Raw genomic sequence first — 12,679 nt, 5'->3', positions numbered from 1 at the left:
GTTTTGCGTTACCGATAACGCTACATTCAGTGTCTTCGTTTCAGTTTCTTAGGCAAAACGTCAAGTTGGCGTCACGTTACGTAAGCAAAACTGGGCCACCAGCGCCATTTTGTTTGCGTCGCGCCTACGTCACGCACCGAAGAAAATGGCGGAATGTCCAGAATAGCGCCCCTGTTCTTGATGCAGAGCTATTAGCTTGTAAACTTCGTTCTTCTATTTTTTTCAAACATTTGAATTTTTGAAAATCCTTTTAACAAAATTCAAGCCCTAAATCAAAATTTCGCTTCCAACAGTCACTAGAATTTAACTTTCTCTCTCAAATGCAACAAATTTCATTAAAATCGGTCCAGGGGTTATCTCAGAAAAACGTTTTTGCGTTTTTACATGTATTTGAATAGGCCGCGTCGGAGTTGGGCCCGAGCTAAAGCTTCCTCTTAAAGCTCACTATAAACTTTTCCTGCAGCTTAAGAAGGCTTCAATAACTTTTTTAGTGTGTCAAAATGCAGTTACTACGAGAGGCGCTAAATACTCATCTATTTTATCCATAGCCAGACACTCCATGGCTTTATCCATTGGTACTATCGTTCTACTATTCTACTATGAACGACGTCATGACGTCATTTCCTCAAGAGTCTGCCGGCGAAACTGTTTTCGTGTACACGATGGAGTTTTTGTACAGCCTCCCGTTTTATGTACTCGAAGTTCCAAATTTGAAATTAAAGAAGCCGACATGGTTCCACCAACCGTCGCCAATGGTCGTATACTCGCTGGTGCTCTTCTCATACTTCCTAGTTTGCGGAGGTAGGTGACTCGATCTTAGAGTGTCAGATAAGCTGCGATGTGCTACGTGTTACCACTCCTTTGACGGGTTCTTCTGGTTGTCGTGTGCTCTTACAGGTATAATATACGACGTTATTGTCGAGCCTCCAAGCATCGGATCTACAGTGGATGAACACGGTCACAGCAAACCTGTGAGCATCGATCCATTTGTCGATGTAATTGCTGCAACAGCAAATATGTGCTTATTGTTAGCAGTAGATAGCATAACGCTGTCTAATGTGTTAACCGAGCCGTTGTAAATTTTCAGTGCCAGTTGGTGTCATGATGTTGGTGCTGGCGGTAATGACAAATGGTCACGGGCAATCTCTCTCTCTCTCTCACACACACACACAAATTATATATATATTTGCTGAAAGGCAGTTGTAAAATGACAGCCGAAGCAAAGATCGGAAAACAATTTTTTTTTCTTTGCGCCTGCCTATTTCATTGTCACATGCCTTGTGCCATAAGTCCCCAAAGTATGGCAACAACAGCTCTTATTTTTGAAGTACTGTGCGTACATTTATTTCAATGTTTTCTGAAGCCCTCATGGTCATAAAATAATGGAAACCCATAGTGCTTGTGAACTTGCAGCAACCCTCAGTCAATGTAATGTATCGATTTATTTTTTCTTTCTTAGGTGGCTTTTATGCCGTACCGAGTGAATGGCCAGTACATCATGGAGGGTCTGGCATCAAGCTTCCTCTTTACCATTGGTGGTCTTGGTTTCGTTATCCTTGACCGAACCCACAACCCTAGCACGCCAAGGTTGAACCGCATTCTTTTGATCAGTACTGGCTTCATCTGCATCCTGGTGTCCTTCTTCACTTGCTACGTCTTTATGCGCATCAAGCTTCCGTAAGGCATCCACACCATCTTTTTATTATATTTAATGTGTGTGAGTAATGCCTTGGTGACTGCATTCCTTTAATTTAGGATGTAAAAAAAAAGGGGGGGGGGGTATTCTGTATATGTCCACCTTGTGGACATGTCCATTTTGTCTGCTGCTGAAGTTCTTATTGGCTGGGCTGGGGTACACATCAGAAGGAGGCAGGCACTCCCAGCCAATCAGCACTTCAGCAGTACATGTTGCTGGGCTAGTCGGTTTGCATTCCTGAGTAGACCATAAATATGATCGTTCTGGTGCAAACAAGGAAGGACGAAAGGAAACAATGGGAGCACCCCCTTTGTTCCCTTCCATCCTTCCTTGTTTGTGCCAAAGCGATCATATTAATGGTCTACTCAGCACTTCAGCAGCAGATGAAATGGTCATGCCAACTAGGTGGACATTTACAGAGTAACCCACCAGTGCTTATAAAGCTTTAGCAAGACACTAATGAAAAGAAGCTGTAGTGTGTGTTTTATACTTAAAACTTTACTACAGTGTTAAAGTTGCACAATCATTCCAGTTGTGTTGCAAGTATAAGAGGGCTGCACAGGGACAGTGCTCCGAAGTGGCATGAGCATTGTTTTGGACTCTAGTGTGATGTTTGCTATCGTGCACTTGTAAGTGTGCTGTGTTGTGCAGCAGGATTCACAATGGTCAGTTGTGTGGTGTTTGGGTGTAACAATCATACTGCGGAGCCTGACGAGTGATCTTTATTCTAGAAGTCATTATTATAAACCCATGTAAAAAAAACAATATCACAGTGCAAAGGAGAGCAGAATGTTTCTTGCAAAGCTCAGAACAGCGAAAAAAACTTTCTCTGCCCTGCACTTTACAGACACTGCCACCTGCTGAAACTGTCACCTGTAAAGCTAGCTATATTATCATTTGACGACATTTCTCACTCGCTGAAATGACAGTGATGCATGTGCCTTGAAACACCAATCAAATACAATTACTTGGAAATCAGCTAAATGGCATTGCACAGAGTGAATCTAAGTGACATGGCCAACTGATTTGCCAAGTATGTCACCAAGGCCAAGTGGGAATGCAATACAATTGTAATAGCCACTGTCATCTTTGTAATAAAAGTGTCGCATGCAATTTTCTTTGCACTCATGCAAGCCTGTTAGACATGGCACCTTACCGATGACACAGCTGTCAGCAAGCTCTCTTATGTATGTTTTTTGCACCTATTTACTGGTTATATAAGTGTGTGCCTTCATTTCTTTGCAAACCTTTAGTTCGCCTTGTGTCACAAAACTTGAGGCATGTGCTAGATAGATGCAAAGTCCACATGTGGCAAAAGCCTCGCATCTTGCATTTCCTTTATGTCATCATGGTTGTTATTCGTCATGGAATTGATGCCTCCCCTTTTCAAGCACTCGCGCTTTTCTATGCCATGCAAGTCACGGGCATAAGCAAAGAGATGCATTGCATGTGGCACACAGCTCGCACATTGAAACTGTGGCCGTCATGGTGAAGTTACGTGGACTGAGGCCCCTGAGACCACGGGCTTCTAACATGGGTGCTGCGGGCAGCCCTATCAGATCACTGGGAGTGCAGCCCTCCTATATATCTGAAGATGGAAGTGAAGTTATTAATCTTTGCCAGTGATGCGAAAAAAAATTTTCTGCAGAGCTTTGTAAAATGGGCCCTTATTTAATGAACTTCACATTAAAGGGACAGATAATAGTAGCCCCAAATCTGTTTAGGCAGGCAAAGTATTTTTCCAAAAGGCTCTTTTACAGTTCATAGGAGAAAGTTTTTAGAAGAAAACAGCATTCAAAGCCATAGTGCCAGTACACTGTGACGTCATGAATTTTTGATTATTTTCAAATACTTTTGGGCTTCTTTGGTGCAGAATTGTTCGGGCTGTTAGGTTGAGTCTTTGGTTCCTCTAAAATGCAGTGTAGTAAAATAAATTTGCTGAGTCAAAAAGCCCTAACGAAAACTATTTGTAAGCAATTCACTGGACTGAAGTAGATGCTGTCAAAAGACAGTTTTAGCTTAATGTAATAGCGGTGTTAAGGGAAATAGCGTAACCATTCCACAAACCAACTTTGCAGAAAGTGAATTTTAGTATAGCATGATAATGTAGTTTACGTGCTGGACACTATTCCATTCGCCTAGCTTTGTGTCTGCATCCGGAAAGTGTTAGAGGCAGCACAATGGAAGGCTGGAGCACGTTTTAATTTTACTTTCAATGCCCGCCGATCTGTGGCAAAATCAGTATAAGCAGCACAGGCTGTCGACCATAGCCTCCGAGATCTTCTTATGTGCAGTACAAGCTGTCGATCATACCCTCAGAAATCATTCGATCTCGGAGGCCATATGCTGTTGTGCCTATCTCTCAACTTCACAGATAGGTGGCGCTGGCATCTCGGAGGTGAGGTGGTACGCAGATTCTGAAAAGAAGTAATGGTGCCAGTGCTAACGTTTGCAAATGCCATTCTATGCTTAAAATCAGATATCTTGTTGGGGTTAGAAGTTAACCAAAGATCAGTAGGCCAGTTGGCTTTAGGTGACATAGGTTGGGCCTCTTTTGAAGTGAGAGAAACACAGAGAAAAAGTCGTTTTTAAGAAAGACTCGGGAACATCAGTGAAAATAAATAAGCAGCTAAAGTGCACAAGTAATTGTACTTGAAAAGCGTAGACACAGAATGGAGGTCAAGAAAGTTGGCAAACAAGTACAGGGTAATTGATATGTAATAGACAACTAGGAGCCATCACAAAGAAACTGGGAAAAACAGAGGCAGTTAATTGGATGTAAAGAATGGAAACAAAACAAACGATGGAGATTTAGAAGAAAGAGAAAAAGAAATTAGAAGGGAAAATTTGTATGATAACACAAAGGGTAGTCCCTTGCTATTTGAGCCTCGAGTCAGTTGCCTAAGGACAAAAACACACCAGAGCAAATCGGAACTAGATAAGGCATGTATACACTGCAGCAAAAGTCCGGAGACCACTCAGCACATCCTAATGGAATGTGAAGGGATTCACCCAGTGGGAACGGTAGGTAACGTACACCTTTCAGAAACACTTGGGTTTAAAGTAGCTGGAAGCATCAGCTGGTTTGCAGTCGAGATAAGCAAAAGACGTTTTGAGTATTGGTGGAAAAAAAGCAGGGAAGAGATTGACACGACTGGATCACTTACAAGGTAGATTTTGAAGTAAAAAAAAAGATTAATGAGATGTATACAAAAATGCTAGAAAAAAAAACATGTATAGCATACCTGATTAAATCAAGCAGGCTCAGTGACTATTTGTCACCACCCCATTTCAAAGGGGATGCCATTAAATCATCATCATCATCGTTTTTCTTGTTAGGCCTCGACGTGTTCGAAACGAGGAGCGATCTTGAAAACTCCACAAGGTTATCCATAATACTCCTGTCATTCAAGTGGCCTGAGACTAAGTGAAAGCCATTTACACACTAATTTGCTACAAACGAAATGAATTCTACCAAAAGCAATGTCAAATTCAGTTCGAAGCGGGCAGCCAGGACTGCCGCTATTTAAGTAAATTATGTCAACCATGCAAAGACGGTAACATTATATCTGAAAAATAGCATGCTTATGCTTAACGCTATGGGTTGTTTAGCATTCTGCACATGCCCATTTCAACCCCACTATAATGCTAAACTAAAACTGCGTAAAGTCTATGACATCATGGCAAGCTGGTGCGAGAACTTCAGGGTGGTGTTGCCACTTGTCTTGTTTTTGCATCTTGTATGGCTTATGAGTCACCTTTTACTGCTATTGTGGAAATTTAGTTTTGTAACTCTTTAGTGTCCCTTTAAATACATGTACTGTACCTTGTGTAGTTAACTGCTTAATGGAAAACAGCCCGACTTGCAAAAAATGTTGTAGCGAGCAATAAATCTTGTCACTGTCTTGAAGATGATTAGAAATCGACTGTCCTGCATTGAGATCTAGGTACGGAAGTGTCTGCTTTTTTTTTTATTGTTTTATGATCGTAAAGATTTCTCATTGCGACACACTACAGCTTGCTTACAAGTCAGCACAACTTTGCATGCAATCATGCTTGGGACCACGGAAAGCTTTTCTTTTGTGAAAAGTGTCTAGAAACTTTTGTTCTCATTATCTGATTTGCTGCACCAGGTGGCAAAATTTTGTGAGCTTAATTTATGTGGAAATGGGAACTGTTATTTCATTGCAATCATCACCACCACTATCAGTCTTTGTAATCACTGCCCAAGTAAATTTGATGCTTTTGCAGTAGCCATGTTCATTATCTAGTTAGTCAAACCTAACTTTTTTATTAGTTGTGAAATTAATTGCATCTTTCAGCTATGGCAGCTGTATTCTAATGGGGTGAAATGCAAAAATGCTCCTGTACTGCACTTTGGGTGCACACTTAAGGACTCCCGACTGTAAAATTTATCTGCAGCCCTCCACCATGGCATCTCTGAGAGGCTATGAATTAATGCTTTGGGATGTTACGCTAATTGATCAAGCAATCATGTTGTATAATGTTTATCGTACAGTACATCTATAGACAGCTAGGCACTCCTACGAGGTATGGTGTGCATAACACCAAGTAGTACGGGCATGCAGGCTTATATTGTATTTTTGTTACACTCATGCATTTAAAATGAGGCAAGTGAATCTCAATTGTAAATGCCTGAAGTCATGTGTAATGACATGCAGCATTACATGATAAAATGACTAGGGTATAGTTAGCATTATCAGGCTTTCACAGTGTTTTCTCCTGAGGAGAATGCACTTAGCACCAAAACAGCTTTCTTAGTCAATGTAAAGCCATAACCCAGTGGGAAATATGAAATCTTGATGCATGGTTTGATGCAGTGGTGGTGATAAGGATCTTAGTGATTGGGCAAAAGTGTTGTGGTGTAGTGTTCATGCATTGGCTGAAGGCAGCATATTTGCCCTAAGGGAGCACTTCGCTGTGCACTGTGACAGGAACAGTGGCTGCGCAGCACTCACATTGGAGCAATGATGACCTCAGCTTCATTTCTGTTGTTATCATTACCACTGGGTTGGTTGACAGTGAACACAAACAATATGCTGTCATGTCTGTGCAAATAGTGTTGCAGGGTGTCTACCTATTGGGAAAATCGGGAATTCTTAGGGATTTGGAATAGTCAGGAAATACTTGGGGAATTAGTGCTTCTATCAGGGAAAATTATCTGTAATATTATTGAATTAGATAACGAAAGTAACGGTATTGCTGGCTCGAGTAACAGAGAGGAATCGTAACGAATTGTCTTTGACGCCGTGTCTTCAGCTGGAGGAGTTGCCAGTGTACAGTAAATGACCGACTTTCTGAACGCCTGATTTTCTGGATAGCCGTTAATTCGGACAACTTCGCGGCACCACCACGTACTCCATAAAGTCGGTGTATAAGAATGTGAAATTTCGTACCCAAGAACCCTTCGCCGTCCAATTTTCCGGACTTCTTGCCGTGACAGCAGGTCCGAAACGGCGTTAATCACAGCCACTACCGCCGCCAGTTTGGTTATCTCGCCGCCTTTAACCGGTGCTGTCGCACGCAGATACGCTGGCACTACCGCGGCAACGCTAGGCCTAGCTGCTTCGACGTTCGCTATTAAACTTCTTGCCGTTCGGTGCTGTGTTTTTCATTGCAAGAATTCGCCTCTGTCAGCAATGGTACCGACTCCACCTTTGTGACCCACGCGATTGGCTTCGGAGCTCGGAAAACACAACGCGTTAAATAATGCCGGTTCCCGAATGTCAGCTTCGCCTCGATACAGCTATGTTACGCGGTGAAGCATAACAAGCGTGGGAAGGGGCAATTGTCACGGGACACGGTATGTGTTCCTTAAGCCCCAAACCAGAGGTACGCGCTGGTACGCGGCCGCACGCGCAGCGCCGCGTCCGAACGCGTACGGCGTCAGGCGCGGAGGCTGCATCGTATGTTGACGCACGGCGGCGTGAAGACCTTGCACTGCTAGGTTTCTTGCGCCCGCACCGGAAGCTGACGCTCGCGTCACCCGCCCGACGAGTCTCACATGACGACGGCGAACCAACGTGACTTCCGGAACGATTCTTCGCGCGGCGTGCAGGCAAGCCCGGGCAAGCTACGTGCGTTGTGATCGGAGTTCCGCGCGGGTTTTGCAATTTTATGATGGCAGCCGCTGAAGTCTTCAGCCGTAACGGGTACATTACTAGGCAGGTTTAGCTTGTCCGGTATTCGGGTAAACGCAAGCGGACGGGGCGTCGGGGCGAAGGTGTAAACAGGAGCGGCTTGCACGGTGCAGCCACCTGGTGGCGCAGAGCTCAAACAGACAGAAACAGGTAATATTTCAGTAAGCAAGTGTATTTTCAGGGTGTCTACCAACCGGGAATTCTCAGGGAATTTGAACAGTCTGGAAAAACTCAGGGAAAACTCAGGGAATTTGTGCTTCCATCAGGGAAAATTAGCTGTAACTTTATTGAAAGGGAACGAAAGTCGTGTTAATGCTGGCTCCAGTAATAGAGGAATTGCAACGAATCGTCATTGACGCCGTGTCATCGGCACGATGTATTGCCAGAGTAGTTAACGACCGATTTTCTAGACGCCCAATTTTTCGGACATGCCCGATAATTTGCACGGTTTTGCGGCACTACCACGTACTCCATATAGTCAATGTATATTGCCCTGACTGCAGATCTGAAATGGCATTAATCAAAGCCGCCACCGCCGCTATTTTGATTATCTCGCCGCCTCGAACCGGCACTCTCGCAGGCAGATCCGCTGGCAGCCGTAACCACCACCGCGGCAACGTTAGGCCTAGCTGCTTCTATGTTCGCTATTAAGCTTCTTGCCGTGCGGTGCCGTGTTTTTCATTGAAAGAATTCGCCGCTATCATCAATGACACCGACTCCGCCTTTGTAATCCTCGCGATTGGCTTTGAAGCTCGCAGAGCACAGCGCGTTGCGTAATGCGTCTCCGAAAGTTAGCTTCGCCTCAGTACATTAGTGTTAGGCGGTGAAGCATAACATGCGTGGGAAGGGGGCAATTGTCACGGGACATAGTATGTATTCCTTAATTACACATGCGTGCACCCCGTCTCCTGTCACAGTACGCGCCCTGATATGCCTAATAAGCGTACCGGTAGGCCTTCATAGCTTTTTCAGGCGTGCCTGTGATAATTTTAACCCTTAAAGGCAGTTAAAGACATGCATTAATTTTTTTCAGACTGCCCGTTTTTTTTTTAAATTTTTTTTGCGGCCCCTCGGAAGTCTGAAAAATCAAATGTTGACTGTACAACTGACCAAGAGGATGCTTCAGATGATCCATGTGGTGAAAGCGTGGTAGAAGGAGGATGAGAACAGAAAGGACCGACGCACTGAGGAATTAACGGGAAAGGAAGGGTGCCAGCGCCTTTTTGAAGGAGCTTGAGCTAAAAAAGACTTAGTGTTCACTGACGCTGAGACACATGTGTCCCTCATCCAAACCAAAATAAATTGTTTAAGCAGTGAAACCCAACACTGAGATGTTGTGTACGGGCTGAGAGTATGTCAGGACAGTTGAGGTTGACTTCCCAGCTGCTGAGAGAGAACCTTAGTTGTGACAAAGTTCAGGACCTCATACAGATTAGCTTGCTATCAGTTGATAGAAATAGCTGATATTAAAAAATATTTACTTATGTATGCATCTCCTTTTCATTCGTATTTGAAAATGTTCGACTCAATTTAGAATGGGCTTTACCATTTCTTTCGCTGTGCATTTTACTAACACCTTCCTTCTGTTTTCTTTTTAAATAAAATAGATATTACTCCTTACTATTCAAACTGGATTAAGTCATTTTTTTTGTTTCAGCAGCTTACTAGAGAGTGACAGCATCGGGCAACGTGGTGTCAGCCTGTCTTGACATAAAACAAAGTTCTGGCTCATTCAGGGAATTTCGCAAAGGTGCTCAGGGAAAACCTGGAAAACTCAGGGAATTTCGAAATGTCAACTTGGTAGACACCCTGATTTTAATTTGCTGTCGGTGTAAATTTTTGGGCAGCAACACGATTATGCCAGTGCCGAAAATTTACGCTAGCACCAAAGTAGAATGCACTTGATTAAGGCAATATTAGCTGTTTTTGGTCTGTTTGAGCTCTGCGCCACCAGGTGGCTGTACCATGCAGGCCGCTCCCGTTTACGCCTCCGCCCCAACGCCCCGTCCGCTTGCGTTTACGCGAATACCGGACAAGCTAAACCTCTCTATTAACGAAATGTTCATAGCGAAGTTCGGGATATGACACGGTGCGCAGCACGCGTAAGGCACAGAGCACACGAGTGATGCTATGCCGACGCTGCTGCAAGTTTCACTGGGTTCGCAATACTGGGTATTAAGTCGCAGTTGAGCTGACTGAACCACTAGGAGACCTGCAATACCGATCCTTCTTTAATATATACAAACAAATTTTAAGTTAGAACTTATTGTGTTTTATTGCCATTTTTAAACCATTGCTTAACGTGACCATTAAGCGAAGGGCGCGCTGCCTTGAAACTTATCAACACTTCGCCGCCGCGACGAAACGCGCGGCAACTCGTGCACGTTTGGGTGTGCGCCCTCTTCCTCCGCCGGGCGCGTCGCGACGTCGAGTGAGCGCGGCGCGTGCTGACGCGTCCCAACGCGTACGTCTGGTTGGGGCTTTACTTATACATGCGTGCACCTGCCGTCTCCTGTCACAGTACGAGCACCGATATACCTAATAAGTGTACTGGCAGGCCTTTAGAGCTATTTCAGACGCACCTGCGGTGATTTGAGCCTTTAAGGGCACTAAAATACATGCATTTACTTTTTCGGACATTTTCGCGTACTCCTAGGGATCGACATTTGGGCGAGTTGGTACTGGTTGAACATCTTGAAGGGGCAACGCAAAAAGACAATGACAAAAGGCAGGAACACACAGGACAGCGCTGAACTCGCAACTATTATCGACATTTGGGCAAGTTGGTACTGGTTGAACATCTTGAATGATTGTGCTGCCCCTTCAAGATGTTCTCCTAGGGAGTCCGAAAAATTGGACGTTGACTGTATAGCTGACCAAGAGGATGCTTCAAATGGTCCGTAGCGCGAACGCGCGGTGGAAGGAAGACGAGGACAGGAAGAACCGATGCATGGAGGAATCAACAGGAAAAAAAGCGTGCTGCTGCTTCTTTGAAGGAGCTTGAGCTCTAAAAGCAAAGTGTTGGCTCACGCTGAGATGCAGGTGTCCCTCATCCAAACCAAAATGAACTTTTTAAAACAGTGAAATGCAACACTGATGCATTGTGTGTGGGCTGAGAGTATGTCAGGACAGTTAAGGTTGACTTACCAGATGCTGATAGAAAATCTCACTTGTGGCAAAGTTCGGGCTTCATACTAATAAGCTTGCTATCAGTTGATAGAAATAGCTCAGATTCAAAAATATTAGCTTCTGCGTGCGTTTCCTTTTTATTCGTATTTGAAAATGTTTGACTTGATTTGGAATGGGTTTTACCATTTTATTGAAGATATTTTATTCACTGTGCATTTTACTAACCCCTTACTTCTGTTTTCTTTTTGAATAAAGTAAACACTGCTCCTTACTATTTAAACTAGATTAAGTTGTTCTTTATTTAACATGCTTACTAGAAGGTGACAGCATCAGGCGACATGGTGTCAGCCCGTATTGGCATAAAAGAAAGTTCTGTGTCACTCAGGGAATTTTGCAAAGGCGCTCAGAGAAAACCTGGAAAGCTCAGGAAATTTGGAAGTGTCAACTTGGTAGACACTCTGTGTTGGTTCCGTCTTGCAAAGGTGCATTACAGGGTTCAGCTTGTCACTTTTCATTGCTGAAGAAGTGTGTCTTCCCAAAATCTTAGTTTTTGCCTTCCTCAATTCCCCTAGTTAAAGTGCATAGCTTGTAAGCAGTTTCAGAGAATATGAAGGAAAAAAAATGTGATCCTCTTGATGTCCCCTTTTTAGTCCATGTTCTCTGGTGCCGTTTGGAAGCTTTAGCGCCTTCAAAGTTTATCCTATTTCTTTTCCCCCTGGTGGTGTCGCCGGTATCGTGAATCAGAGGCATAAATTGTCAGAAGCAAATAAATATGCTTGTAGATAGCTTTAAAGCAGTGCAGAATGCACAAATTTTTTCTTCTGGCTGCAGTTTTCTGGCTGGCATATTGAATTTTGGTGCAGGCCTACACAAGTGCCTCCTCTTTCCCTACCTTCCTTGAGCATGGACAAGAGTGCTTTCTCAGCATTTTCTTTGTTTACATCATTACCCCGTAAATTGCACACTGAATAGCACAGACTTTGTGCAAGAAACACTTTACAGCATTTCAAGAGCCATTTAAGATGGGCTCTACTAAGCTGAATTCATGCACGGGCACAGACAGGTGGGGACTGTCTTTTAGTTTATTATAGATACTATGCACTCTTGTTAGGATGAACTTATGTTTTAAAAAATGGAAAAATTGTTTTGCAAAGTACTGACATATTTTTGCTCTATTTGCAGTGGATACTTACATGCTTGAATCTGCTCGGCTGCCTGTCCAATGCACGCCAAACCATTGGAACCATCAGGAGATTTTCTGTACTTCCAGAGCAATCATATTGCTGGTTGAATCCACTCCATCAGTCTTATCACTTTGTAATAAATTTTTGTGAAAAAAAAATGTGTGTGGTGGTCTTGTGGATAGAAAAACATTATTAAGTAAGTAAAAGGATTCTGCAAATCACAGAAACAAGTCAACTGCAAATGGGTACATTTCTCATCTGTTGTGACCTGCCTTGTGTGTATGAAAGCATCCAAAACCTGCACAGCATCAGCCATTAGTGTGTCCAAGTTCTTGGGAAGTGTCATTTGCAATTTAATGTTAGCAACAGATAGTATGCGAACAGACACTTTTCATTCCTTTTTGGTTCAATTTGCAGCCCCACTCAAAGTACGGTCCAACATACACAGGCTAATACTGTTGGAGTGTGCAGGCATAATGACCGAAAAACAGCAAGGAGTTCATTCGTGT

The 12,679-nt window shown here is 43.5% G+C and overlaps 1 protein-coding gene across 1 annotated transcript; it reads left to right on the top strand.

Annotated features, from left to right (window-relative positions):
- The first annotated feature begins 602 nt into the window (after positions 1–602).
- Positions 603–12,327, top strand: LOC135920793 (oligosaccharyltransferase complex subunit ostc-A). The gene is made up of 4 exons (XM_065455051.1): positions 603–801; positions 898–971; positions 1,460–1,677; positions 12,169–12,327. Exons 1-4 carry the CDS (start codon positions 612–614, stop codon positions 12,185–12,187), a joined length of 501 nt encoding a protein of 166 aa, XP_065311123.1. The 5' UTR covers positions 603–611; the 3' UTR covers positions 12,188–12,327.
- Positions 12,328–12,679: the final 352 nt, after the last annotated feature.

The sequence above is a fragment of the Dermacentor albipictus genome, chromosome 1 (genome assembly GCF_038994185.2).
Source record: "Dermacentor albipictus isolate Rhodes 1998 colony chromosome 1, USDA_Dalb.pri_finalv2, whole genome shotgun sequence".
Lineage (NCBI taxonomy): Eukaryota > Metazoa > Arthropoda > Arachnida > Ixodida > Ixodidae > Dermacentor > Dermacentor albipictus.
Note: the sequence above shows the minus strand (reverse complement) of the source record. Positions and strands in the feature narration are given on the sequence as shown.